This window comes from Hesperophylax consimilis, chromosome 16, assembly GCF_061612785.1.
Source record: "Hesperophylax consimilis isolate HC1 chromosome 16, BYU_Hcon_1.0, whole genome shotgun sequence".
NCBI classification, from domain to species: Eukaryota; Metazoa; Arthropoda; class Insecta; order Trichoptera; family Limnephilidae; genus Hesperophylax; species Hesperophylax consimilis.
The window spans coordinates 7169871-7197721 of NC_142851.1; the positions used below are offsets into that span (position 1 = coordinate 7169871).

At 33.5% G+C, this 27851-nt stretch overlaps 1 protein-coding gene across 5 annotated transcripts; it reads left to right on the forward strand.

The window, feature by feature from the left end:
- The first annotated feature begins 1819 nt into the window (after positions 1-1819).
- Positions 1820-27851, forward strand: LOC149416620 (3'(2'),5'-bisphosphate nucleotidase 1). 5 transcript variants are annotated; one of them, XM_089640837.1, is made up of 7 exons: positions 1820-1912; positions 2233-2381; positions 9687-9806; positions 13359-13497; positions 16118-16222; positions 23332-23606; positions 25538-27851. In XM_089640837.1, the coding sequence occupies exons 1-7, from the start codon at positions 1870-1872 to the stop codon at positions 25796-25798; spliced, it is 1092 nt and encodes a 363-aa protein (XP_089496963.1). In that variant the 5' UTR covers positions 1820-1869; the 3' UTR covers positions 25799-27851. The 5 variants fall into 5 exon arrangements, with proteins under 5 accessions (XP_089496963.1, XP_089496967.1, XP_089496966.1 ...); XM_089640840.1 differs by having other exon boundaries at positions 1867-2045; positions 2150-2381; XM_089640838.1 differs by having other exon boundaries at positions 1867-2041; positions 2150-2381.

Sequence of the window (27851 nt, forward strand, 5' to 3'; positions counted from 1 at the left end):
AAGTTGGGGACGCCCGACGAATACTTAACGCAATATCTCTGCCCTGGAATGAGATACTGAGTCGAATTAAAGTCGATGTAATGTAGTTTTTATCAAGAAACATTGTGGTATACAAGAATGAATGGTGGAAGAAGTCGGAGACGCCTGAGAAAGACATGAGCAATAGCGAAACATTGCGGGGTCCAGCAGTTTAGATTAAGATGATCTGCAGATTTTAATTACAATATTTTTTTATGAGTTGCAAAATATTAATTTGATCTGTTCAATTGCCAATATTATGCTTACTTTTCATAATTTTGTAGTTTTGTTTTTTTTTGTGGCGAAGAAAAGGAAAGGCCGATTTGGTTTTACGAGTATAAAAAGTATTTATATTAAATCATAAACTTTAAAGTCCACTAGCATCTAACACTTCATAAGCTGCAAAAGCACCCATCAAATACAAAAAAATTGTATCCATTGGGTCTCAGTATATCTGATGAGTAATCTGAAATCATAATTTTTGTTTTTCTAATTTTGCATCTTAAATATTCATATTTTGCTTTTTTACTTCACATTTCAATTTCAGCAGTCACTTTGACAGCACCTGGTCCTCTATGTAGGGTTGGCTCTGAGTAAAAACCTCAAGGGCGCTGTGTTAGGTGTTAGGTATTATCAGCACCTTGTCTCCTTGGTTCCTTGGAAAGTTGCCACCCGGAGCAGACTACTCCAATTGCACCTGCCTTGGCAAGTCCTGCCTCTATGTAAGATGATTTTAGCACCTGGGTCATTCAGTGTTAATCTACAAGCAAACTATCATTATTGTGATACATGGGACCAGTATTTTTGCAGCTGATTTCATTATATCGATAAACATAACGGATTAATTAAAGACATATTACTTCCACTCGCATTCCCTAAGAAAACGTGGAATGATGACGTAAAGAAGGACGGCGTAAAACACAAATAAAAAGGTAACAAAATATTAAAAAAGATATCAGCCAAAAATATTGCTAAATTTAGTTGAAGATTGTATTTTTGTAATGAGCGTTTATTTTGTGGCTCGTCATAATTTACAATAAAAGATATAAATTTGTTTTAGACCACTTTAATTTTAATTGTACTCTACTGGTTTCGGAAGCACCCTTTCTAAAGCACCCACACAGAATATTAAAAAAGTTTTTAATATTCTCCTGACGAAGGAAGGGTGCTTCCGAAACCGGTAGAGTACAATTAAAATTAAAGTGGTCTAAAACAAATTTATATCTTTTATTGTGAAGATTATATGGTTTTCTGAATTTGATATACGCATTAAATATAGAGGGTATTTTATTTAGTCATTGGAAATACGAGATAGACATTAATTAGGTCCCAGCGGCCGAATTGGTTGCGATAATTTGTCCCACAGAGATTCTGGGTTTAATTTCCAGTTGTTACCGTTACCTTTTTTTCTGTTTCATGATTCATTTAGAGTTATTAATATTATCTTATTTTTCTATTTAATAAAATAAAAAGCTGTTTAACAATAAAAGAATTTTTAGGTGGTGGATTCCGAAACAAACGAAACTCAAGAGAAAATAAATGGGTAAATTACATTCATGCCATCATTACTAATGTAGCCAAAACTGCCCAAATTGCTTGCAGACCTTACAAAACTTTCTAAAAGAATTTCGAAACCTATCCAACAAAGTATTCAATGTTTTAATAGCATTATTAGCAATTTTTCAGATCTTCTACTATTAATTATTTAGTGCAGTATGCGCACAGTCTAGTTTTAACTGAAAACCTGATTTCCTGACCCCCTCTTCTGAAAATACGACTACAATCAATTTTTCACATTTTATTTCACAAGGTGATTATTTTGACTTTCTCTCTTGTTGTGGCAATACCAAAATGCGATATTTTTATAGTCTTGTCTTTTTGACAGTTCTTACAGGTGATTTAAGTTTACCTTTGAATTTTGCTTAGTTTTATGAATTTACATACACAATGGCTTGGGTGACTTGAGAATAAATCAATCTATATCTTCTGTGCGCGTCTCTCTAACAAATAACATCATCAATTCGTAAGTAGGTCGTTCGTAAACAGAATACTTAACCTTGAATCGGAGACTAAACGTATCTGGCTTTTTAATATATTTTTTCTCGGTTACGGCTGGCTAACTTTATAACAGGGAATTGGATTGCTGAATACGCGCCCGGTGAAAAAACCTAGAAGCCGTGTATTTAATATAGAAGGATAACTCTTTGGTTGTAGACGGCTTTACAATTGCTCAAGAAACAAATATGGCTCACAACGTTCCCCTGGTGATGCGAGTTATGGCATCTTCCATAACTGCGGCAAACAGAGCTGGGAAAATCATCAGAGATGTCATGAGCCAAGGGGAACTTGGTATTGTTGAAAAGGTAACTAAATATTTCTCTATTTGTCCACTATTTACTCAGTTGCTGGCAGTTCAGTTTTTCAACATAATTCATTTCCTACCTTCTAAGAGGCCTAAACACCCTGAAAAGTAAACGAGGACTTCTGTCCTCGAGTAAAATTGAACAGACTTACTAATAAACGTGGTGAAAATATATACAATTGATTTTTATAGTCATACAAATGATTTTATAATCATACGATTGTTTTTTATTCATACAATTGATATTTTTTATTTATTTATTAAAGGAAAAAGTACATGTAAGTAATAAGGTTTACAATTTACAATGACAATCTTTAATACTACTCTTCCAGAGAAGCATTCGCTTGTGGTCGGAAGAGGAGTGTACATTATGTTATTGTAGATATACATATAGAATCAAGAGAAGTAGGAAAAAAAATATTTTAAGTAAAATATACTACTAGTAGCCATAATATATAAATAAAAATATGATGTTATTAGTTTCTGGGATAAAGACAATTATTATTATTTTTTTTTATTAATATGTATACTATATTTGGAGAAGAAATTGATTCTTAAGTAGAATATTTTACTTTTCATTTTTTTGATAATTTATCTTTAAAATATTTTTTCAAAATGCTCAAAGCTTAGCTTTTGTCGTTTATGATTCTGATTTCCTCAGGGAGTTGATTGAAAAAGGTTCTTCCTTGGTATGCATAGTAATGTTGTGCAAATGAAGTGTTTAATTTTGGACATGGAAAAATGTATTTAAGTCGAGTGCGGTTTTCAGTTAGAAATTGGTACTTTTCTTTTTCTTTTATGATTTGAATTAATGAATTTTTAATGTACAGATCTTTAAAAGGAGGTACTTGAAATTCTTTGAATAAGCGGTCTGTTGGGTAGTCCGAAGGTTTTTTTAATATGATTTTAATAATTATTCTCTGCACGACTTCTATTGGAAGGAGGTTAGTTTTATATGGGGATCCCCAACTAATGATGGCATATTGTAAAGTTGATTGAACCAAAGCATAGTATATTAAATATAGGTTTTTTATCAACAAAAAATTTCTGATTCCTAAGAATATACATATTAGTTTTCTAATCTTTTTACAACTTGACATATTTGGTCTTTCCATTTCAGATTTTTATCTATAATTATTCCTAGATATTTGATCGTGTTTGTTGTTTTTAATATTGGGCAGTTTGTGATACAATAATTTTTATCGTGTGTTTTGGAATTGTCATGTATGATAATGTCAAAGTGTTTAGGGGTGTCTGTATCTTCCAGAATGCGACTATTACATATTGCTCAGTAAAATTTAACCTTCAAGCCAGTTCCCACAGTTCGTATTTTCAAGTTTAGTGTAGTTTCCCACATTTGCAGATTCGACCCTACAATAAAACAATTCATTGGCCTGGTATTTTTATAAAGATATTGTCTTGTTTGTGTATCATTTATGATTTAAGAATTAGTGACATTTTACTGCAAGCAGCGGCAGTTTTCAAATAGAGCTGTTCGCTTTCTATTTTATGATGACCCTAGTTAAACCATTATGCCTAAAAATATTTGCCAATACCTTTCCCACCCCTGTCCCATAGTAATAAAAACCCCAAATAAAGTTTCATGTCCCTTAAAATAATCCCTTTAAAATATTTGTATTGTTTAAGTCACGTTTGTATCATTAAGAATAGTTTAGTGCATTTTATTTTATGTTAAGAATGTTGTTTGCCAACGAGCGGGTGGAACATCTTTATTTTGGTAAAATGTCCTTCAGAATTTAGTTTAAATACAGATACCTCCCAGAAGAAGGACAGTATTAGAGGACAGTATTAGAGTGTTGCTATAACTGGTAGGTACAGACGTACCTAGGCAGTCAGTCGTGAGATAATTACTAGGTTTATGTAAACCTAGGGAAAACTGAAGAATAGAGGAAACTAGACCTTTATTTCTTTCAGTTTAAGTTTTAGCAGAGGAAAATAAGATCCTCTGCAAATATATTGTGAATTAATAAATTTATATGTTAACAAGAAGAAGTGTTTTCCTGCATTCCATCTGACGGCGTGTTCTCGTACCACGATAGCAGAAACATATGGTCCTTCGAGCCGCATCGGGAACAGCAGCATCATGGAAGCGGGACAACACTCAAAGACGTCATCTGTCTTCGGCAGCAAGGCGGGAACTAGCAGGAGCTGGATGGAGGCTCAAATAAAAGCTTCAGCAACCAAGGTGCACATCACGAGACAAAAGGCCCGCCTACTTACGGAGATGGCTGAAGCAAAGATGGCCGCGGAAGCAAAGGCTTCTGAAGCAAAGATGGCTGCAGCAATGTCAGTCCTGGAAGCAGAGGAGCAACATGCGGCGCTCATTTTAGAAGCTGCATCAAGGACTTCGCAACGGACTCTCGAGGATAGAGTCAATGACTGGGTGGACCAGTCACATCACAGTTCATCATCAGAACTTGGAGATCACGATGAACAGCCTCTTCGAGTTCAAATGGAGCAGCAACAGGAACTGCTCCATGATGGGCGGTTATCACTACAACCGCCCACAAGAACTGCACAGCAACAGCCCTTGACAGGGCAGACTCTCCCGTCGCAAATGGAGCCTCGGGTAGAGCAGGCTCATCCGCTGCAATTGGAACAGCGGTTGGAGCAGCACAAGGGTGGGCGGTACACATTACTCCCACAAAAAGGATCCTCAGAGCAGCAGCCCTTGGCAGGGCAGACTCTCCCGTCGCAAATGGAGCCTCGGGTAGAGCAGGCTCATCCGCTGCAATTGGAACAGCGGTTGGAACAGCACAAGGGTGGGCGGTACGCGTTACTCCCACCAAAAGGATCCTCAGAGCAGCAGCCCTTGGCAGGGCAGACTCTCCCGTCGCAAATGGAACCTCGGGTAGAGCGGGCTCATCCGCTGCAATTGGAACAGCGGTTGGAGCAGCAGCAGCAGGGCGGGCGGTATGAGGTACTCCCACCCAGAGGAACATCACATCAGCAGCCCTTGGTAGGGCAATCTCTTCAGCTGCAGTTGACGCAGCATCAGCAGCCAAGCAGTAGCTGCTGGGAGCTTCCTACATCAGAGCAGCCATTCAACTTAGCAGAGCAACGCGACGGGCAACAGTGGCCAGAGTCGCAGGGCCGATTCCAGGGACCAACACCTGCTATAATTGAAGACCGTCTCGCGGAATCAATTTGTAAGGCAATGTCTTTATATAATACCAGGCCCAAAGTTAATGATCTTCCCACATTTAACGGCAATCCAATTGAATGGATTGCGTTCAAATCAATATTCCATCATACCGCAGACTTCTTAAAAGTATCTAACAGCGAAAATTTATATAGATTACAAAAAACGTTAAAAGGAGAGACGCGTGACGCGGTTTCTTCCCTTCTTATAATTTTTGGCGCAAAATCATCACCTTGTTCGGCGCAATTCGTAAAAAATAAAAACGCGGATCAATTTTTATCTCAGTATCCCCAGGCCTTCGAAGCAATAAAAACAAAACATTACATGAACGACTATTTAGATAGTGTAAATTCAGTAGAAAGTGCGAAGAAATTAATACAAAATATTACATACATACATGCTCAAGGCGGGTTTAAGGGTGGAGGTGAATGCGAAATTACCTACTACAGCCATTTAGTCAGTCAGTAAGATATACATTTTTTACGGAATTTCTAGTTTTAAGACATTACCTACTACACAATTTTTAGTCATAAGATTTACATTTTTTACGGATTTTCTAGTTTTAAGACATTACCTACTACACAATTTTTAGTCATAAGAGTTACATTTTTTACGGGATTTCTAGTTTTAAGACATTACCTACTACACGATATTTAGTCATAAGATTTACATATTCCACGGAATTTCTAGTTTTAAAAGCAGCATAAATATTTGTATTTTAGACATTTTAATAAATTTAACTGGTAATTTTCGTAGACATGCAGTAGGTACCTAATAAAGATAACAGTCGCATTCTTAGCCTATTTTGTGAAGTACTTCACGGGAGGAGGTATGTATCTTCCAGAATGCGACTATTACATATTGCTCAGTAAAATTTAACCTTCAAGCCAGTTCCCACAGTTCGTATTTTCAAGTTTAGTGTAGTTTCCCACATTTGCAGATTCGACCCTACAATAAAACAATTCATTGGCCTGGTATTTTTATAAAGATATTGTCTTGTTTGTGTATCATTTATGATTTAAGAATTAGTGACATTTTACTGCAAGCAGCGGCAGTTTTCAAATAGAGCTGTTCGCTTTCTATTTTATGATGACCCTAGTTAAACCATTATGCCTAAAAATATTTGCCAATACCTTTCCCACCCCTGTCCCATAGTAATAAAAACCCCAAATAAAGTTTCATGTCCCTTAAAATAATCCCTTTAAAATATTTGTATTGTTTAAGTCACGTTTGTATCATTAAGAATAGTTTAGTGCATTTTATTTTATGTTAAGAATGTTGTTTGCCAACGAGCGGGTGGAACATCTTTATTTTGGTAAAATGTCCTTCAGAATTTAGTTTAAATACAGATACCTCCCAGAAGAAGGACAGTATTAGAGGACAGTATTAGAGTGTTGCTATAACTGGTAGGTACAGACGTACCTACGCAGGAGCTAGTATTGATATAACTGGTAGGTACATGCGTACCTAGGCAGTCAGCTGTGAGATAATTACTAGGTTTATGTAAACCTAGGGAAAACTGAAGAATAGAGGAAACTAGACCTTTATTTCTTTCAGTTTAAGTTTTAGCAGAGGAAAATAAGATCCTCTGCAAATATATTGTGAATTAATAAATTTATATGTTAACAAGAAGAAGTGTTTTCCTGCATTCCATCTGACGGCGTGTTCTCGTACCACGATAGCAGAAACATATGGTCCTTCGAGCCGCATCGGGAACAGCAGCATCATGGAAGCGGGACAACACTCAAAGACGTCATCTGTCTTCGGCAGCAAGGCGGGAACTAGCAGGAGCTGGATGGAGGCTGTGTTTTCCTGCATTCCATCTGACGGCGTGTTCTCGTACCACGATAGCAGAAACAGTGTCTTTTGATTGTATTGCAAATGGAATGACAAATGTTTTATCGCTATTTAGTGACAGTAAATTAATGTCGAAGAAATTCTTAAGAGTGTTTATGTCTTCTGTGGCTTTTAGCGTCTTTTCCTTTATTATTAGTACTGTATCGTCGGCATATGAAGTAATATGTCCATGTAATGGTTGAAAGAAAATATCGTTACCGTATATTGTAAAAAGAATTGGTCCAAGCACCGTACCTTGAGGGATTCCAAAGTCTGATATTTCTTTATCATTTTTAACCTGATTAATTTTTACGACTTGTGGACGATTTTTTAAATAGTTGGTAATCCATTTAATCGCATTTTCTTTTATACCTATATTTTCCAATTTTCTCAGTAGAATTTCGTGGGATATGCTATCAAAAGCTTTTCTGAGATCAATAAAAATACCTGCACATTTTTCGCCCTTTTCTAATGATTCGTAAATGTGTGAAGTTACATTAGCAATAGCATCTTGTGTGCTGAGTGATTTTATAAAACCAAATTGGTTTTTGTGTAGGATTTTATTGTTTTCAAGGAAATTATTGACCAACTGTTTTTTCACGATTTTTTCAAAAATCTTTCTTATGTTTGAGATTAGACAGATGGGCGATAATTAGTTATTTGTTGTGGATCTCCAGCTTTATAAATAGGTGAAATTATAGTGTTCTTGTAGTTTGTTGGAAAAATTCCTTTTATTAAACTTAAGTTTATTAAATGAGTAATGGGTTTTATCAAATGAATTTTAGAAAATGTACCGTAATATTATCGAATCCGGGAGACGAACCTCCTTTCATGCCTTCAATTATTTTTAAGATTTCACACTCAGACGTTGTTTCAAACTTTGACAATTTTTTTTGTAAATTTACAATTATTTGCTTTTTTGGGTTAATAGGTTTATTAATATTTTTCGCTAGATTTTTTCCAACATTGGCAAAAAAATCATTAAATATGTTTGCACATTGTTTATGATGAATGTTAGCATCTATGATTTTGTTTTCATGTTCAATGTACTTTATGTTTTGGGTTTTTATAGAATTTTCCATGGCTAAATTAACCGTTTTCCATATTTGTTTATTGTTATTGTCTGCAGATAGTATTTTCTTTTTGAAATAGTCCTCTTTACTTTATAATATACATACAATTTATTTTATGTTCATACAATTGATTTCATATTCTAACACTTGATTTTATATTCATACAGTTGATTTTATATTCATACAATTGATTTTATATTCATACAATTGATTTTATATTCATACAATTGATTTTATATTCATACAATTGATTTTATATTCATACAATTGATTTTATATTCATACAATTGATTTTATATTCATACAATTGATTTTATATTCATACAATTGATTTTTCTATCCATACAATTGATAAACCATGCATGTGAAAATCTTACTAATAGAAATTGACATAAAATGGTATGATTAGAGATTTCCATGGCCAAAATTCACCAGGGAAGATGTGTTCAGACACATCTGCCCTGATGATGGACTCTATCATGCTGTCCAAAATGTTGGCTAAACGAAGGAGGTAACGCAACATGGCATAATTCCCCAAAAATAAATCACTATAATGACATAAAATGGTTCAAGGAAAGATTTATACAGCAAAAGAGGGTTGTTTATCTGTTGTATAAACTGTTAATAATAATATAATTTCTCATTGAATTTCGGAATTTTTCCAAGGCATTTTAATGTCCTATAAGTTTCTTATTTTAGAAGATGTCGTTAAAACAAATACCATTTTAGAAACTATATAAAATTACATGTTAAATCACAATAATATTTTGTTTTCACACATGGGATCATTGCTAGATGCCAAATCTGATGTTGCCGGGTTTAAAAAACAGGGTTAAAGTTTTTTTTTTATTAGTATCAAATCGAATCTGAACTTCTATAGTCTTTATTCAATGTGTAAGTGTTTTTTTTTTTAAATTATTATTATGGCTGTTAGTGTTTAATCCAAGTTCATGAAAATAACCTCTCATCTAAGAATCTAATCAACTTACCTACTGTTTATAAATAATTTAAAAATCTCTTCTGATATTTATTTTTTGCTTGTTTATAAAAACAGTGTCACTTGAAGTTTATACAATATTAAAATTACAAATGAAATTGAATAGTCATACATACATCATTGGTTTTATAGTTTTATTTGTCGTTCTGTGACAACACACATAAAAAATATAATTTAAAGACAAATAAATAACTCCAACATTAGAAATATTTCATAATTTAATTTTTTGCATTTCAGGGAAAAGACGATCTTCAGACAGAAGCCGATAGGTCGGCCCAGCGCTGCATAGTGGCATCCCTTTCCCACCAGTTCCCAAATATCACTATTATTGGGGAAGAGGGAGTAAGTGATATTGAGGTACTAACTTTGTGTTTTCATTGTCCTTACATAGTTATTTACGCACAATAACTTACTAATATTTGTACTCATCAACATGAAACTAATTATGTTATAGCGGCGTGATCATCTCCCTTTCTCTAATAAATTAATCTAACACTGTAATATCACCATTTAGACCAGAGGTTCCCAAACTTTTTTGCCCCGTAGACCACATGCCAAAAAATTTTTTTTCCTGCCTGCCGAATATTTTTCTAAATTTTCCTAAAACTATTAACGTCCCATGTGATAATCATTTATTTTTTTCGTAAAAAGATTCCCTTCCTTGCCTGCCCTACAACTGAGTGGCAATATAGTTCCTCTGTTTTTTGCATTGTGCAGACAGGGGCGCCCTTGTGAGGTATTACACCAAATGAAAATGGAGCAGGATAAGCAACAGGAATTTCTTTCTGTAGCTGGCCCTACAGAACTGCCCCTTAAGTTCTTTGTTAGCGCTTATTCCAATCAGTTCTTCTTGTCATATGATATCCGATTCTTCAAAATTCTATTTCCACAGTCAAAATGTCCTCAAACTTAGTTTTGAAGTCTGTGTGAAGTACATCTAAATGTTGAACCCCATTATTACCCTGGATGTTTTTCAAAAACATGTTCGGGAACTAGGAAAATTCGCGGCTTCCAATGTGCAATGTTTTGGTTCAATATATTAATTCTGACGAGAAAAGGAACATAGACTCTATTTATATACCTCAAAAAAAAACTTTACGATATATAAACATACAAATATCAAATAAGTAATTTCTCAGTCTATTATTAGTATTACGTAAACTGTGTTATTTGTGTTGGGTGTATTGTGTCATTTACGGAACTCCTAAATATTGACTTGAGGTAAATGGGGGTCCGCTCTTATGTACCCCCATTTGAATCTTGTGGACCCCCAAATTTTTTTCTCCCTGACATAGACCCCCAGCAAGCCGATATCGACCCCTGGGGGTCCATATAGACCACTTTGGGAACCTCTGATTTAGACAGTGAAAATAAAATCTACTTACGAATTTGTAGTCCTTTTTACAATTGTTGGCTGCGTAAAAAACTTAACTACAAATCCCAAATCGGATAAAGAAAAGTTCAGGCTTGTTTCCAACACTATTTAGTTAGACACTTTTACAATAGTGTTATAATTTACCCACCTCGCACATTTTTAGCGTCGCTACGCCAGGCGGCTCGGTTTAAAATGAACATTCAGACCATACACAGAAAAATCCCACAATGGACTGCGCTGCAAACCGTTGCCTTGCTTTAGCAAACTTTGCTTTTCTACGTAGGGTCTGGTAATTTCAATGTGTGCTCTTCGGCGGTCTACTTAGACCGATGTCGTAGTTTATTTAAAGCACGCTCGAACCCTCCTGGTACCCAAAATATGATCAAGTCTACCAATTTGGATGTCAATGACATCAACCTAATTTTCGTAATATTTATGGGCACTTAATTTGTTATCATAAATATAAAATTATTAATTTGTTGCAAATCTTTAGTTATTGAAGGTCAGTTGTTCATTGATGCCTGGCTTTAGTCCAAATTTTGTGCCAAGCTGAATGATGGTGGGAATGTATTGCATCGACTTCCAAAATATCATCACCGTGCTGATGTTTTAAGAGGAACGGCTGCATGACCTTTTTCATACAAAACTTAAATTTGGATTTTAGGAAAAATATCCAAGCATACTGAATAATTATTTTTTAAATCAAAGGGTATAGCAAATATCTATTTCATTAGGTTGCGTTTCAAAATCTATATAAATAAAAATGTAAATGTTTGTTTGTTCAAAATCTTAAATCTCTGAAAATTCTTCACCGATTGCTTTGATATTTTGACACAATGTTGCATTTGAATATGCATGTCTTTTTATATATCTATATTATATAGATGTCACATGTGAAAGGTAAAAACAGGATTTGAAAAATAGCGCCATCTTTTGGACATAAAAGCAACATGCTCAATTGTTTCTCTGTCTGTACAGACAGAGTGAGCCACAGCAACGCGTGGCGGGGTACAGCTAGAACAGTATCTTTGGCAATTATTTGTGATAATTATTAACTACTCTGGCCTCGGGTATATTCTGTCAGAAGGTCGAAGTATTTCCGCTTTGCAATAAAATCCAAATAAATGGAATATTTCTAAATTTTTCCGAAAACTAAAAACTAGTTTTGAAAGATGATGAAATGCGCTTTCAAATTTTATTATTAAAAATAAACATATAATTTTTTGAATATTCAAATTCTGAAATCAAACATAAATAGTTTTAAAAATGGCTCACATACGTTTATTCTTTATACACTAAACTAAAATTACTGATTTAAAAAAAAACACATATTTTATTAAACGAATATATTATAAACATTACTGCCACCTCGCTTTTTTGTTTTTAAATAAAAATTTACAAGATTCATAAATTTTTCTCAAATTTCGATTGTAACCTTTGGTTTCATAGAGGTGTTCGTTTTAATTACTCTACATTTGAATATAAAGCTTGGTATTTTCTCTTTCTAACACCTTTTAGTTCATATTTCTAACTATGAAGGTAAGAGAGACATAACGATTTCTATGAGATCATATGAGCTGTTCCGAAAAGCGAAAAAATTTACTCTACGGATAATAGCTGTTTGTCCCCAAAACTGAACAAATTAGCCAAAATAAAATACTCCTATCTTCTGTCAAAATATGGCAGAGGCCTGAGAAGTTCGACTGTCAAATTCTTGAAGTATCCACAAATGAATATACTCATAGATAATATCAGCTTATATCAAATAAAGATTAGTAGCACATATTTAACCTCTCAGACAAAGACTTTTATTTACTGTGTGTTCCTTTGAGAACTGTCAAAACGTGATAATTTTTGTGTTATTTACGAGTTTTGCTAAAAGCTTCATAACTCACGTTTTGGGAAACGTAGCCTCATTCTAAAAAATGTTTTGGAAAGATTATGAAATCCACTATCGCATTGTGTTGTAATACGTAAATATTTGCGTTTCTAAATATACATTTTATGAATACGTCAAAAATATGTAAAAATCGCTGACCATTATTTCAAAGCCGTGAAAAATGTACTTTTTTCTGAGTATCATAGAGAAATAATACTTTATATATTGAAGAAATATAATTAAAAACTATTAGTCACCTCAAAATATTAACCGTCCAAACTAAAATATTTTTAATAAATTATTTAGAAACGCAATAAATTATGAACGAACAAGATGACAGATCCAATCGGCTTAGATAATGCACCTCTACGTTCCATAGATATTCTTGAATACAGACGCGTAGCGTTATTCATTATCGATACTCTGTTTTTTAAATCATGGCAATACGTATACTAGTGATGGAAATAAATCGATTTTTGTAAAATCTCACGCGTTTACGTGAAAAGACGTTCTAATGTCTTGACCGCTATTATCATATTTACGTCTTTTGACGTTCTAATGTTCTGAGTGGTTAAGCCTCTGACACTGCTGTCAGAATGTTTGGGAAATGTCGGATGTTGGAGGTGTTATAACTATAGATAGTATTTGCTTTAAGGTTCCCAGCGATTGGTTGATAACCCACGGAGACCCGGAGACGCTGAAGCAGAAATGCCCCGACATGCTGGAGAACATTACCGAGGAAGATATTGTGGTTTGGGTTGATCCGCTCGATGGAACTTCTGAATATACGCAAGGTACAAGTTCTTTAATTTATCTTATATTGTGATTTACATGTCTTCGATAGTCACTATTAAATGTATTAAATCATTTCTATCCCCCTTAATCCTGCCACATGTGTTTTAATGAAGTTATGAAAAATGGTTTATTTGTCTTTTAACGTAATATTTCTTTACAAATGCATTTCTCAAAGTAATTTTGTAAAAGTTAGAACCAACCCATCCCAACAAAAGTTACTTTGATCGAAACTGATCACTGCAGCTAATTTAATTTTTGAGTGAACTTTTCATGAATTGATTGATGTAGTCAACTTTTTGTTTTTGTATTTATTTAATTTTATAACTTTGTATAAACCACTACTTGACAAAAAAGTGTTGCGAAACCAATGGTTTCTTCGTCAGGTTAAAGTGAAATTTATATTTATTGAAAATTTACAACATAGTATAATTTTTTTTAAATCTGAAAGATGGCAATGCATACTATTATTTATGAAAAATAAATGTTTTGTCGAGTGGTTTAAATTTTTGCCGTCCGGAGGGAAGGTCTTCTAAGATGGTGGCCATAAATTGTGGCATCTTGGAGGGAATGGGTTAATACAAAATTACGTTTACAAAATTACATAGTTTGTCAAAAATTGAGGAAAATAATCTTGCTCTGAGGTTAAGTCAATTTATGAATTGTGTGGCAAAGTGTTGATAGATTTGTTTTACTACGAAGATAAAAAAAAGTCACGTTAAAAACCTCAATATCCAATAATTATTAAAATGTATGACTTTCTAATCCCAATTATTTATTGTTGTCATCGCATGTGTTTGTACGTATTTACTGTATTTACTAAAAAGCTTATTTGTCCTAGTCGCTAGACTCTCGTCACATGGTAAAATATCCCCCCAAAAAAGTGGTTACTTGGCCTGTCGTCCCACGGGTAGGTAAGCAATGCTCATAAACCGAATGCTGCAAGACGCTGCGCAGAAAATTAAGTTCGCTGCGGTAAGGTAACCGTCTGCAGCGCAGTTCAGTGTGGTACTTTTCTGCGCAAGGTTTTGCAGCATTCGGTTTATGTCAATTGCTTACCGACCCGTGGGACGACAGGCTTTAATTCCTAATTAATTTGTAACAGTATTTTCTGCAAAACTTTATTGCTGCAAGTGCATGGCTTTTTGGGGATTTAAAAAAAATATATGTAATTTGGTACGCTTCAACAATTATCTCATTTTACTTTAATAAAAAATTGCTTAATGTTTTGTTATTATTCAATGTTGGATTACATATATATGGACTATGAAAAGGGCGAAATATGCATGCAAATATATGAATACAGGACCGGTTTCTCAAAAAAATCATTTAATGGACAGAGAAATTCAAACACTACTCCTCTACTGCAAATATAATCTTTTTCAAAATTTTCATTAGCAACCGGTTTTAAAAATAACCCGTTTCCTCGGAAAAGACAAAAATATAACAGCGCATATAAAAAAATAAAAGTTGCTTATACAGGGTGGGGCAAAAGTAATCACCCGATGTACTTTTGCTGTAATTTTTTTTTTTACGATAAACTTTGGTACTGCTTGTGAAATTTGTTCAATTGTTTGTAAACCGATTCATGTCTTGTCGATTTGTATTCTGCGTTTGTTTACTTCACAAATGTCAAAACCGAATTGACATTTGGCGCCATTTGCAAAAGTTATAGGGTTTTCCAATAGGGTGATTACTATTGCCCAACTCTGTATATGCATTACTGACGAAAAATGCTCAAATGTGCACTAATGATAAAAAAATTTGCTCAAATATGCACTAACGGCCAAAAAGGCTCAAATTTGCAAATGCACATAATGGAATGTCTAGTTTTAATGTTTGGTATCCTCCCTTTTGACACATTTTTTTAATGATAAAACATGAAAAGATATGGTTAAACGTAATACAATTTACAATCTTCACGTTCAAAGATGGCGCTAGTTAAAATATTATAGAAATAAACAATTTTTGTCCATATAAAACATAAATAAATAGTTTTGTCCTTGTAAAAACTCAATTCTTTCAATAAATTAATACAAATACAATATTGGATTCCATCACCAATAACATATTGTATTTGTATTACTTTCTTGAAATAACAGATTCTTTTATACTATAACGAGGGTAAGTTGGTAATGTTACCCAACCAGTACAAACATGCAAAATATAACTTTCTCCTCAGGGTAGGTGTAGGTACTCATGTCATAAGCCCTAAGAGACGACTATAAACCTATAATGATTTTATTTGTGTTTTTGTTGTTATTTTTTTTATCTCGAAAAGAAACATTGAGGTGTATACTGCTGCGATAATTAAAAACACAGTGTCTTCCTTGAGAGTCTCAAGGGAGACACTGTGTTTTTACTCACCGCGGCAGCATAGTAGTCCCAGAGAAAGGGTGTATGTGACGTCATCATTCTTATATCTTCTGTCTTTTTCGTTTTCATACAAGACGTGTGAGAAGGAAGAGGACGATGTGCAAACTCTCTATGGATTAAGTAGATCTCGCTACCGTCACGTTTGCCCATTTCTGTTCTACACCTTTGTATGTTCTGCGATGATGAACCATGCTAAGTCGCCATTCTATGCGGTTGACTCATTGTGTTGTTTTGTTGTAATTTTAGGTGCTTTAATGCTAAAGGGAAACACGTGGGAACGGTGGAAATCTTATGTAGCGCACCCATTTATCAGTGCAAAGTGGTACCTCAGTTTACTGCATTCAGAATATGGTAATTAGCGATGTTAACACACAGAACTATTTACACTTAACTAACATACATTGCGGTGTTGGTTTACCATCTTTTAACAAATCAACGCGCCAACCGTCGAGTACTCTATCTGCAAATTTGTTTAACATAACATGAGTTATTTTTAGTAATCTTCGACGGTCTGCTTAACGCTCAACTTAAGCGCTCAGGCCTTAAATTAATGGACACAATGGTGCCACCTCCCACTATATATTATACTACCAGGTAACGGAGCCTTCTTGGAATGATCAATTAATGAGATTTTCTTCATTATTTTTACACTTCCTTCAGCTGTTTTCCTCTCTCAACAGCTGCATATGTCTCTTGAGGCGAAAGTGTCATTTTAATTGCCTACTGGTAACGGAGCCTTCTTGGAATGATCAATTAATGAGATTTTCTTCATTATTTTTACACTTCCTTCAGCTGTTTTCCTCTCTCAACAGCTGCATATGTCTCTTGAGGCGAAAGTGTCATTTTAATTGCCTACTTTTGCCTAATTCCCTCAGTGAGTTTTAAATCTATATTGAGTATTTGGGATTTAAAACATCTGTGAGCACTTTTTTACAAGAACTATACAGGGTGTTACGGGACGTACTTCACTTACTTTAACCAGTGATTCCTGACATTATTTGGAGTAAGAAATGTAGAAGAAATTTCTGAATCTAGTGACTTTTTAATTTTTCAAATTATACCAAAAAAAATCGCTCACATGATCCAATATTTACTGATTTTTTTTTTGTTTTAAGTAGAAAAAAAAACATTTTATTTGCATTTTCCACTCCAAAATCAGTCACTGGTTAAAGAATGTCAAGTACGCTCATTAACGCCATGTATATCTCGAAAGTTTCTTTCCCTGGTTTTTTAAATTTTTATTATTTGTATCATTAACTTTTACATAAAATAAATTATAGTAAAGACATGAACTATAACACGAAATTAGAATTGCTTAAATAATAAAGAGTCCTCACGAGCAGTAAATTATCCTAAAAAAATTATATTTTTATCAATGTTCATAATTCTCGATTGCCGACATGCGTCAGCCGATTCTATTTGCGTAATAACTTACTTGTTTTTTGCAAAATTATGTGAGTATATAATCTACCGTAATTAGTTTCCCGAAAATATCTATATATATTCATAGAAATGATTTTTTAATTGTATCCTTAAGTATACGCCGGCGAACAGGAGGTTAAATGAAACGATAGAACTTTGTTTAAACCACAAATTTTTTTAAACAATTATCTCAACTCTTAAATAAAAGCAACCTACATATTTTCAGATAGAGTACATCACGGTGGGTGCATCAGAGTAATTAATGAATTCATTATTTTATTAATGAATTCATTATTCATTTTTATTTCTTTTTGTAGTTCTTCAATCGAAAATTGAAGAACTACAAAAAGAAATAAAAAATCTTAAACAGTCAGTAAACCATATCCAACAGAGCTCACTAGAAACATCCATTGAAATTCAAGGAATCACACTGAAAAAAAATGACGACATCAGAAAACCAGTAGAAATGCTGATGTCGACACTAGACTGTAGTGACCTCCTAAAAAATAACTCATTGGTGAATTACTATAACAACCCGGTGAAACAAATTATTACTATTCAATTTGATACAAAGGAAACGAAGGATAAGGTCATCAAACAAAAAAAAAATAAAGGAATCTTCACTCCCAAGGACATCAGGTACTCAGAATCAACTGAAAAAATATTCATAAATGATAAACTTACCCCAAAGAATAAACAACTTCTTTGGTTAACAAAATCTACCAAATCTTTGGGATATAAATACGTTTGGACGAAGGATGGAAATGTATTACTGAGAAAGAACGAAGAATCCCCTATAATAAGAATAAATGATGTTAACGACATTCCAACCCAATAATCATGTACCTACTAGAGTAAGAAATTTATATAATTAAATTTGAAAATGGATTACTATGACGATTTTTCGGTCCCAGACACTAAGGTTTATGAAAATATGACAGAACTAAATAACTACATAATTGAGGGAAATACAGATTTCAATTTAATAAATTTAAATATAAGAAGCATACGCAAACATTTTGATGATTTCTGTATTTTCCTCAATTCTCTAGATTTTCGTCCAAATGTAATCATACTTACCGAAACGCAAATGCGTGACTCAATACCCTACCACATCTCCGATTATGAGACTTACTCACTACCCTGTAAACATACTTCTCACGATGGTCTCTCAATATTTTACAGTTCAAATAAAATAACTAACGTAATAATTAATATCCCCAAATTTAAGTATTCTAAGGCCATACATTTATCCTTCACACATAACAGTAAAACATACTCTATACTTGCTATATATCGCTCCCCTTCCTTAGACTCTAAATCCTTTATTACAGAACTTAAATATTTTATAAATGAAAATAATTGCAATCAATCCGATTTCTCATTTATTGTAGGTGATATAAACATCAACATTGATAATTCGATCCTAAACCCTATTGCAAACGAATATCTAAATGTAATATATAGCGAGGGTTATCTGTCTTACATAAATAAACCCACTAGATATGGCTATCACGCTGATTCTTGCCTCGATCATATATTACTCAAAACTAATAAAAATTTTATACCCAGATCAGCTGTCCTAAAATTCGATATCACAGACCACTACCCAACCTTTTTCGGTCACAGTAAATTAAATTTTCATCATACAACTAAAGAACAACAAGTGGAAAAAAATAAAATTAACTACCAAACACTAAACAATTCTCTAAAAAAAGAAACTTGGAACCAAGTTTTATCCAATGATGACCCAAATCAATCACTGAATACATTCTATTCGATATTAAATAATAATATCAAAAATAGTCTAGAATTAACACGAACACCTAAAAGAAAACATAAAAAAATTAAACCATGGATCACGCGTGGACTGATAATTGCAAGTCAACACAGGAACAAACTGTACAAAATTTACAAAAACCATGAGAATTACTGTATGGTAAAAGGTGTACCATCTAATGGAAATTTACGTCAGCAATACATAATCTATAGAAATTTTTTTAATATTCTTATGAAGAAATGTAAACAAGAATACTATGCAAACCAATTGCAAAAAGCTGATAATGATTCTAAAAAAACATGGCAAGTCATAAATGAAATAACGAATAGAACACACAAAATAAAAAGATTTCCCGAAAAAATTGTAACAGACGATAAAATAGTCATAACGGATGTAGGAAAAATCGCAAATAAATTCAATGATTTCTTTACAAACGTTGCCGCAGATTTAATAAATAATAATCCCTCATTTCAAAACAGTATACATAAATCAACCCAAATAGACATACCCACCCCCGAATATACTCCTAATTTATCTCAATTTAAACGGATAACTGAATCTGAAATTATAAAACACATTGACAATCTTAAAACAAATACAGCCAATGGTCCAGATGAATTAAGCTGTATCACAATCAAGTCTATTAAACAACACATTTCTATGCCCTTACAACACATTTTTAATTCCTGCCTTGAAAAAAACATTTTCCCAAATGCATTTAAACTCTCAATTATTGTACCCATACATAAATCTGGATCGATCTCTAAACTTGACAACTACAGACCAATATCGCTGATATCCCAACTTGCAAAGATATTAGAAAAAATCATAAAGATACAAGTACTAGAGTTTCTAGAATCTAATGCACTCTTGTCACCACACCAATATGGTTTCAGATCAGGTCTTAGTACTGATGATGCTTTATTTAATCTAACAAAAAAATTATACACCAATCTAGATTCGAATATGAAAAGTTTAACAATATTCTTAGACCTAAAAAAGGCTTTTGATACCGTCAATCATAATAAACTGCTTGGAAAACTTAATAATATGGGAATCAAAAACAATTGTCTGTCACTTTTAACAAATTATTTACTTGATCGCAGACAATCCACAAAAATTGGCGTAAATATTAGTAAACCAGCATCTATGAGACATGGGGTTCCACAAGGAACAGTTATAGGTCCGCTTTTGTTTCTAATTTATATTAATGACCTATGTAATATTAGTATTCCGGGAAAACTTTTCTCGTATGCTGATGATACTGCAATCACAGTTCATGGTAAATCCTGGGACGAGGTCTCTAAAAATGCAAATAAGTGCACAATTATTGTCAAAGAATGGCTCAATCAAAACCTTCTAACTCTGAACTGTGAAAAAACTATATATATTCCTTTTTATAATACCAAAAAAGCGGCACCCTTAACTCATCTAAGTATAAGGTTTCACAAAAATACTTGCAATCCTGTCTTATGCACTAACTGTACAGAAATGAAATCGGGGAATACAGTTAAATATTTAGGAATTATAATAGACAGCCAACTCAAATGGACAAATCATGTAGAAAAGCTTGTAAATAAACTTAGATATTTAACTTATATTTTTAAACGTTTAAATAACATAGTAGATATCAAAAGAATCAAATTGGTGTATCATGCATTGGTGCAATCATCAGTATCTTATGGAATAATTGCATGGGGGGGGATTTATAACACCCATATTAAGCCACTAGAAATAACACAAAAACTAATACTAAAAATAATGTTGCATAAAGATATGACCTACCCCTCCTTGCAATTATTCGAAGAGGCTAAATTGTTAGAGATAAGAAAAATTTACTGTACACAATGTTTAAAATATATATTTGCTCGAAATTTTCTTTTTATAAAAAATGAAAATCGGTCTAGTAATAGGGTAAATAATGTATTTAAAGTTCCACTGTGCAAAACAAGGCTTGCGCAAAGACATGCTTATTTTATTACACCAAAAATTTATAATGCACTCTATACCAATACAGAAATCAAATGTGAAAATATATCATCCTACAGGAAACATAAAAATGTAATAAAGTCTTGGATAAATACCATAGATATTAATATTTACCTGCTGTAACATCTGATCTTAATCTCTATTAACTTTTAACAAATCCTTATTAACTTTTATTTTTCATATTTAATCCCGTAAATACAGTAAATAATGATTTTACTATAAATATTTTCATTCTTTTCTTTTCAATTTTCTACAAAGATAAAATATGTATATTTAGAGTAATTTTAACTGAACTGCCTTAAAGAAACACAAGTATACCCACGAACTGGCGATGCCTATGTGGGATTTTTTTGCTATCATACATTTATGCATATTATTATTTTTATGTATATGCTGTTTATGAACTCGTGTGTGTGTACGTGTATTGTGTGTGTATGTTATGTATGGTGTGTAATACACTATATATGTATACATATGTGCATGTGTACATATACTTTTCTGTAATTCGCATTGTTTCTTTCTTTTTTTAATATGTATGTAAAAAACATAATTTGTATTTTAAAACCATGTATGTAACAAAAAAAAAAAAAATAAATAAAAAAAAAAAAAATTTAAATGCCTTCTCACTTGAGTTTTGATTTCTTTGCTGAAATGATTTTACTTTTGTAGTTAGTGTTATAGTTATCTGAAGCAGTTCTGTAATTCACTAAGCTTTCCACCTTTAACATTAACCACTTGGCATATTATATATTGCTCCATTGTGTGTGTGTTCTCAAAAATATGTTGATGTTTTTGACAATGTAAAATTAATGTGTATCTATCTATATATTTAATTTTATCAATCGATGAATAACTCTTCCATGTAAACAGCAGTAATGGATTCCTGAAAAATACAGTGAAATTCGTTTTCCACTTAAGAAGCCCCCGCATTCCGAAAATCTACAGATTTATAACATTATTTCTCTTGTACACTTTCAGTATTTAAGTTCCTAATAAAATATGTTATTTTTGAAGATAATATCTATACATTTCCATAGACAAAATAGTAATCATATGAAATTCCCTCAATAGAAAAAAAAATTGCATAACAAAAATGTGGGTATGCTCCGAAAATTATTTAAAACATATTTTGTTCTGTTATTTAATATGTTATAGGTACGCAAAAATTCATAGTAAATATATAGAGTATTTTTAAATGCAATTTAGGCATTTGTCGAGTGATTTTTGCTCTATTTTAAAAGAGTCTTGTCATATTAAATATTTTCAGAATTTTCGCTTCATTATTATAATTTTTTTAATATCAGCTCTCCTTCTCCTTCTAACATTCGTATTTACAGATCAAACTTTCAAACCATTTTCTTCTTCTTTTCGAACGCTTACTACGGTCCTTAAGAACTTTGGTTTTTCAGTTTCTTGAAAACTGACTGAAAAATGGCCAATTTATCCCACATCGAAGATTTACCACAATTTTTTCCGGTCCCTTAGAAAACTTCTTAAGAGATTCACTGTATCAAAGGCAGTCTTCACAAGTAATTTCTGGTCCCTCGGAAAACTTCTTGAGAGTTTCACTGTATCAACAAACATGCATGTTTTAGGAGGCAGTCTTCCCAAGTAATTCTGCTTTATAGGGTGGGAAAAGGGGATGGGGTGGTTATTTGAAATCTCATGTATACAGTGACCTTCCTCCTGCTTTGAAGGTCAAGTGTTGTCAAATTTCATCGATCTGGGAATAAAACTGTAGATTTGTATAAAAAAACAAACTACACCGCTTGTTCGCCTGCCCGCCCGCCACAGACACCCTTATTTATATATATATATATATATATGGATAGATTGCACAATATACTCCAGCCTCTGAGAGATTGACCGTGGCGAAATCAGGAACTATAATAATTATTGGATACTAAATATATTTACATTATATATAAACAACAATGTTAGTTTCTATAATTCCTGACTCTATCGCGGTCATTCTTTTATTCTTTTAGTCTATTCTTTCTGTGGTGTTACTATAATATCCTCTTTTGTGTGAAGTGTTAAAAAGAATTCTCATCAATTCAAATCAAAACAGTAAATTGAAGAACAAACATACAACAAACTTAACCTAAACTATATACAAATTCTTACATTGTGTTCTGTTTTGTTATTGTATCATTTTATTCACTTACTGCCAATATTACCTCTTTTGTGTGAAGTGTTATAAGAAAATGTACGCTTTTATCTTCACGGTCATAAAATAAATCTGTATTAATATTGTCTTCGCTTTCAGGATTTCTGGAACACGTCACCGTGTTGATTGGCATATCAGTTCGTGAGCAGGCGGTAGGGGGAGTGATCCACCAGCCCTACTGGGGGGATGGGGCTGGGGGGCGCACCATCTGGGGCCTCGAGGGCCTCGGGGTGCGGGGTCTCAGCCCGCCCAGCCCCTTTGCCTCCCCGCTGGTCATCACCACCTCCAGATCACATTCCAATGCCCTGGTGGAGAGCTGCCTCGAGGCGCTGAAGCCCGATACAGTGCTGAGGGTGGGCGGAGCGGGCTATAAGGTTTGACAACTTTGTATATGTATTGGAAAAATTAATTTATGTTTTAAGTATTAAGTCATTCTTGTATTGAATATGGAATTATAGGATGGGGGATCTGCTGTATCTAAGTATATACATAACCTGAACACAATTCAAAAAGGAATCATAAAGACCGTACTGAAAGTACCCATACGAACGCCTTCAATTGAAATTTTCAATAGTTTTGATGTACCAAATGTACAACAGATATTTTTTTTTTTTTTTTTTTTTTATAGTGAATACCTCACAAGAGTCCCAACTGCTCCCGTCTGGAGCCAGTGAGACTATGGCATCCCCGATTGGGGGATGTTGTGAGGCTGAAGGTAAGTGGGGAAGGGAAAGAGGAAGGTGGGGAAGTACCTGGCTATTCAGATCTAGTCACTAAACACGGCTAAAGCCATTTGGAGCAACGTTTCAATTCTGAATGGTGGTCTTACACCAGGGCGATACTGGTAGTATCTTCCACTCTGGAACGTGCCGCAAATATGCTATATATTATTTTTAATTAATTAATTGTGAAATAACACAAATTAATCAAATAAAATTTATAATTTATATGCTAAAAATATATTATTGAAACTATTACAAAATACTGTATCCTCTACAATACCGCATATTCATCAAACAAGGTCAAATCACAATGACATAAAAAATATTCCAGGTCATAAAACCACATTCGGCCAAAGAAATTATATTTATTAATTATATCCTTCCCCCTGATATAAAGCGAATAGAAAATTTAAATGATTACAAATCAAGAATAAAAATCTGGCTGAAAGAGATTAATGAAAACTCAAAAAAAAAAACATTTAAAACAACATAGAAAACTAATAAAACAGAAATGAATAACTTTAGTCCGCTTCAACACAGGTCACCCTAGTGAGTAATGAGGATGAACAAAAAAAATAAAAATAAAAACAATGTGATATTTTTAAGAACATTTAATGTATTTTTTAGTGATAAGAGTATCATTTTTAAAACAAATTTGAATTTGTATTCGGAACTGATCTATAGACCCTGAGGTAACTTGAGAATTCCCCTTGCATAAGTCAGTATTTGTTCATAAATTTGTCTTTGGTGAGCTTATTTCAAAGATCCGTAGATTGTGATGAAATGGTGTTGCAAGCTGAAAATACTTGCTTTGACTTAAAAATTCTTGACAGAAAAACCTGTTATTTTTCACAACTCCAGACCTCAACTTTCATGAGCTCCTATTAATAGATTTTCTTCTTTATTTTAAAGATTTTAAACCTTTGTGAGTGCGTAAGGGGCCGTTCAAGTATTATGTAAGCACTATAGGGGGGCAGGGGGTCTTTGCTTTGCTTATTTTTGATGACATGGGGGGGGTGGGGGGGTCGAGATAGTGATTACGTCAGCACTGCTCAGCAGTAGTTATTTTTTTTACACATTGGCAACCCACACATTGTCTATGTTTGAAAACCGAATACATATTCGGGGATTCCCACAAATAATTAATACGTTTAGGTACTCGCTTAAAAAACAGAATACATTAATAGAAAAATGCATATAGGTACCAATTTTTACGTAAGCATGGGAGGGGGGGGTAAGAGCTTTGCTTACTTTTGATGACAAGGGGGAAGAGGGGGTAAATAATTGTAATAAATCTGCTGACGTAATACTTGAACGGCCCCTAAGATTAGAATAGTGCTAAACTTGAATTATTACCATGGCATTTGTATGTTTACAACAGCCTTAAACCAGGCTTACGGGCGGCTTCACCATACCAACATGGTGAGCCGATGTGTAAGAATCTAATTAGTAAGACGGTTATACGAATTTTCCCTATTTTTATCTATTTTAGTTTGAAGAAACCCAACTGAAAGTATTTTGACAATCGAATAACAAAAACAGAGAAGATACTCAAAACGAAACATTATTTTAATTTTTCTCAGGTGCTGCAACTGCTGGAGGGGCAAGCCAACGCCTATGTGTTTGCCTCGGCGGGCTGCAAGAAGTGGGACACGTGCGCCCCCGAGGCAGTGCTCCGTGCCGCCGGGGGTCGCCTCACTGACATCCTGGGCCGGGCCTATTCCTACGGCAGCAAGGTTGCCAAGCCCAACTCCTCGGGGGTGCTGGCGGCACTGTCCAGCCCGTTGCACGAGGAACTGGTCACCAAAATACCTGAGAGCGTCAAGAATAAATTGAGCAAATAAAATGTGATAGGTCTATTAGGAGTTGGAACGTTTATTTTGCGGACATAAATCTCATGAACACATGGTCACTTCAATTTTTGTGTTTTCTCTGTTTTGAGAAAAATTAGGGGAATAAGAAATAATTATCTCATTCATATTCTATATAAAATATGGTAAAATTTTGTTATGAAAGTAAAAAAAAACGGTAAAGGTACCTATACATAAGACTGAGATAAAACAAATTGGCAGCTTTTTTTACTATCCCTTTCATGTTTTTCTAAAACAGACCTTGCAAGGTTAGGTTCTTCAAACTCTCGTCACTTTTGATGAACGGTCATGTTGGTATGCTTGCCAGCTGATCACATCTCTATCAAAAACCACACCTAGAACCGACGTTTAACAACGACAGTTCAAATGCCAAAAATTGAAAATTCTATTTGATTAACGTTCATTAAGAATGTGTTGTTTCGGAGAATTTGAACAATTCTTCAAATTTCAAAGTTAATTTTCAAGTTCTATGAAAGATTTTTTCAACTTCTGTTATTATTTCAGTTCTGTCAAGCAGCTAGCCTATAATGATATAATAACAGAACTTTAATGGGACTTTCATAGAACCCGAAAATGAATGTTGAAATTTGAAAAATTGTTCAAATTCTCCGAAACAACCCGTCCTAAAAGTGACAAGAGTTTGAAAAAACCCAACCTTGCAACTTTAATATGACAATATATTTACTACACCAACACATTATTGTCTACTGAAATTTGTTTATGAGATTTTGGTCCATGTTTAAATTTAATTTTTAGTTTCATTTTGTGGATTATTATCTTCCTATAACACAATTATTTTAAATCTCTAGAAACATGATAAATGTATGCATAAAGGGAAATGAAGACAAGAAAAGAAAAACAGAAGAAGGAATATTAATTCTGATAAATTATGTAACAAAAATGTTCATTTCTGCAAAATGATATGAACCTACAATTTTATCTATGAACTTTTGTACCATAGACCACAGGTTTTAATTTACATATTTTTTTTATTATATTAGGCAATTCACCCTAAAAAGAGTGCTTTGTGAATTAACATCTGTTTGCTTTAAATAATTACCTTTGTACATACATAATACATAAATTTGTCACTTTTTATGAGCATTTCTTAAAACAACTGAGAAGTCCATAATTTCCATTTAGCCTATATGTAGGTATTGCAGCGAATGCTGATGTGAACACAGTATTTACACCGAAGCATTTGCTTGGATCCAGCGCCTTTCACACTAGGTATTAAACTTTTAAAAAATCTGAGTTCAAGTTTGATCAACGTTAACATTTGCTGTACCTTTTTGGCTAAGTACCTTAAGTAACGGTAAGTAAATGCAAGCAAGACAAAAGGATGTTTCTCAGTGATGCTTTCAAGGATATCGCTGTCGGAATATACCTACCCAACAATACACACAATCCAAAGTATGTGTTGTTCGCATCAACTTAAACTGCGTGAATTATAAAAGTCAACATCACAACACACAGACCAAAGTAAATATCCTTCCATAGTACATACAAATTATTTTATAAACACTTTGTATCAGTTTAATTACAATGAGGAATAACTATTTCAGTCTACAGATAGCAAAATAATGCATTTTGATTAATGTTTCACAAATTCGTTGTGTTCACTTTGCGCCCATCTTGCTATCGATGTCACATATCGTCATTGAGCTTGCAAGACCGGCTGTGTGAGTTTTAACAAATTTTACAGGGGAAGCATTTCTCAGTTTTCTATTGAAATGCGCCAACAATCAACATTTGAAGGTGTATTCTGCGATAACAGTTAAATTTATACATGCAGCTGAGATTTGACCTGATTTCGTGATTTACAAAACGTGGTGGTCGGTAGCCGAGTTGACATCGCGTTTGGTTCCCACCCAGGCGTAGTGTGTTCAATTCCTCGGCTGGCTAAGTCCTCCGTCACAACACAGGCAACATTTTCAGCTTACTGTGGTGGTAGTAGGAGATTTTAAAATATTTTCAGGTTATTCGTAACCCGGGAATGTTTGTCTTTCTTTTTTAAAAAACTAAA

Coding starts and splice junctions, on each gene's coding strand:
- LOC149416620 (XM_089640837.1), top strand. CDS start 1,870: ATGCGATATTTTTATAGTCTTGTCTTTTTGACAGTTCTTACAG. Junction 1,913..2,232: donor CTTTTTGACAGTTCTTACAG/GTGATTTAAGTT, acceptor CTTTGGTTGTAG/ACGGCTTTACAATTGCTCAA. Junction 23,607..25,537: donor TGGGCGGAGCGGGCTATAAG/GTTTGACAACTT, acceptor AATTTTTCTCAG/GTGCTGCAACTGCTGGAGGG.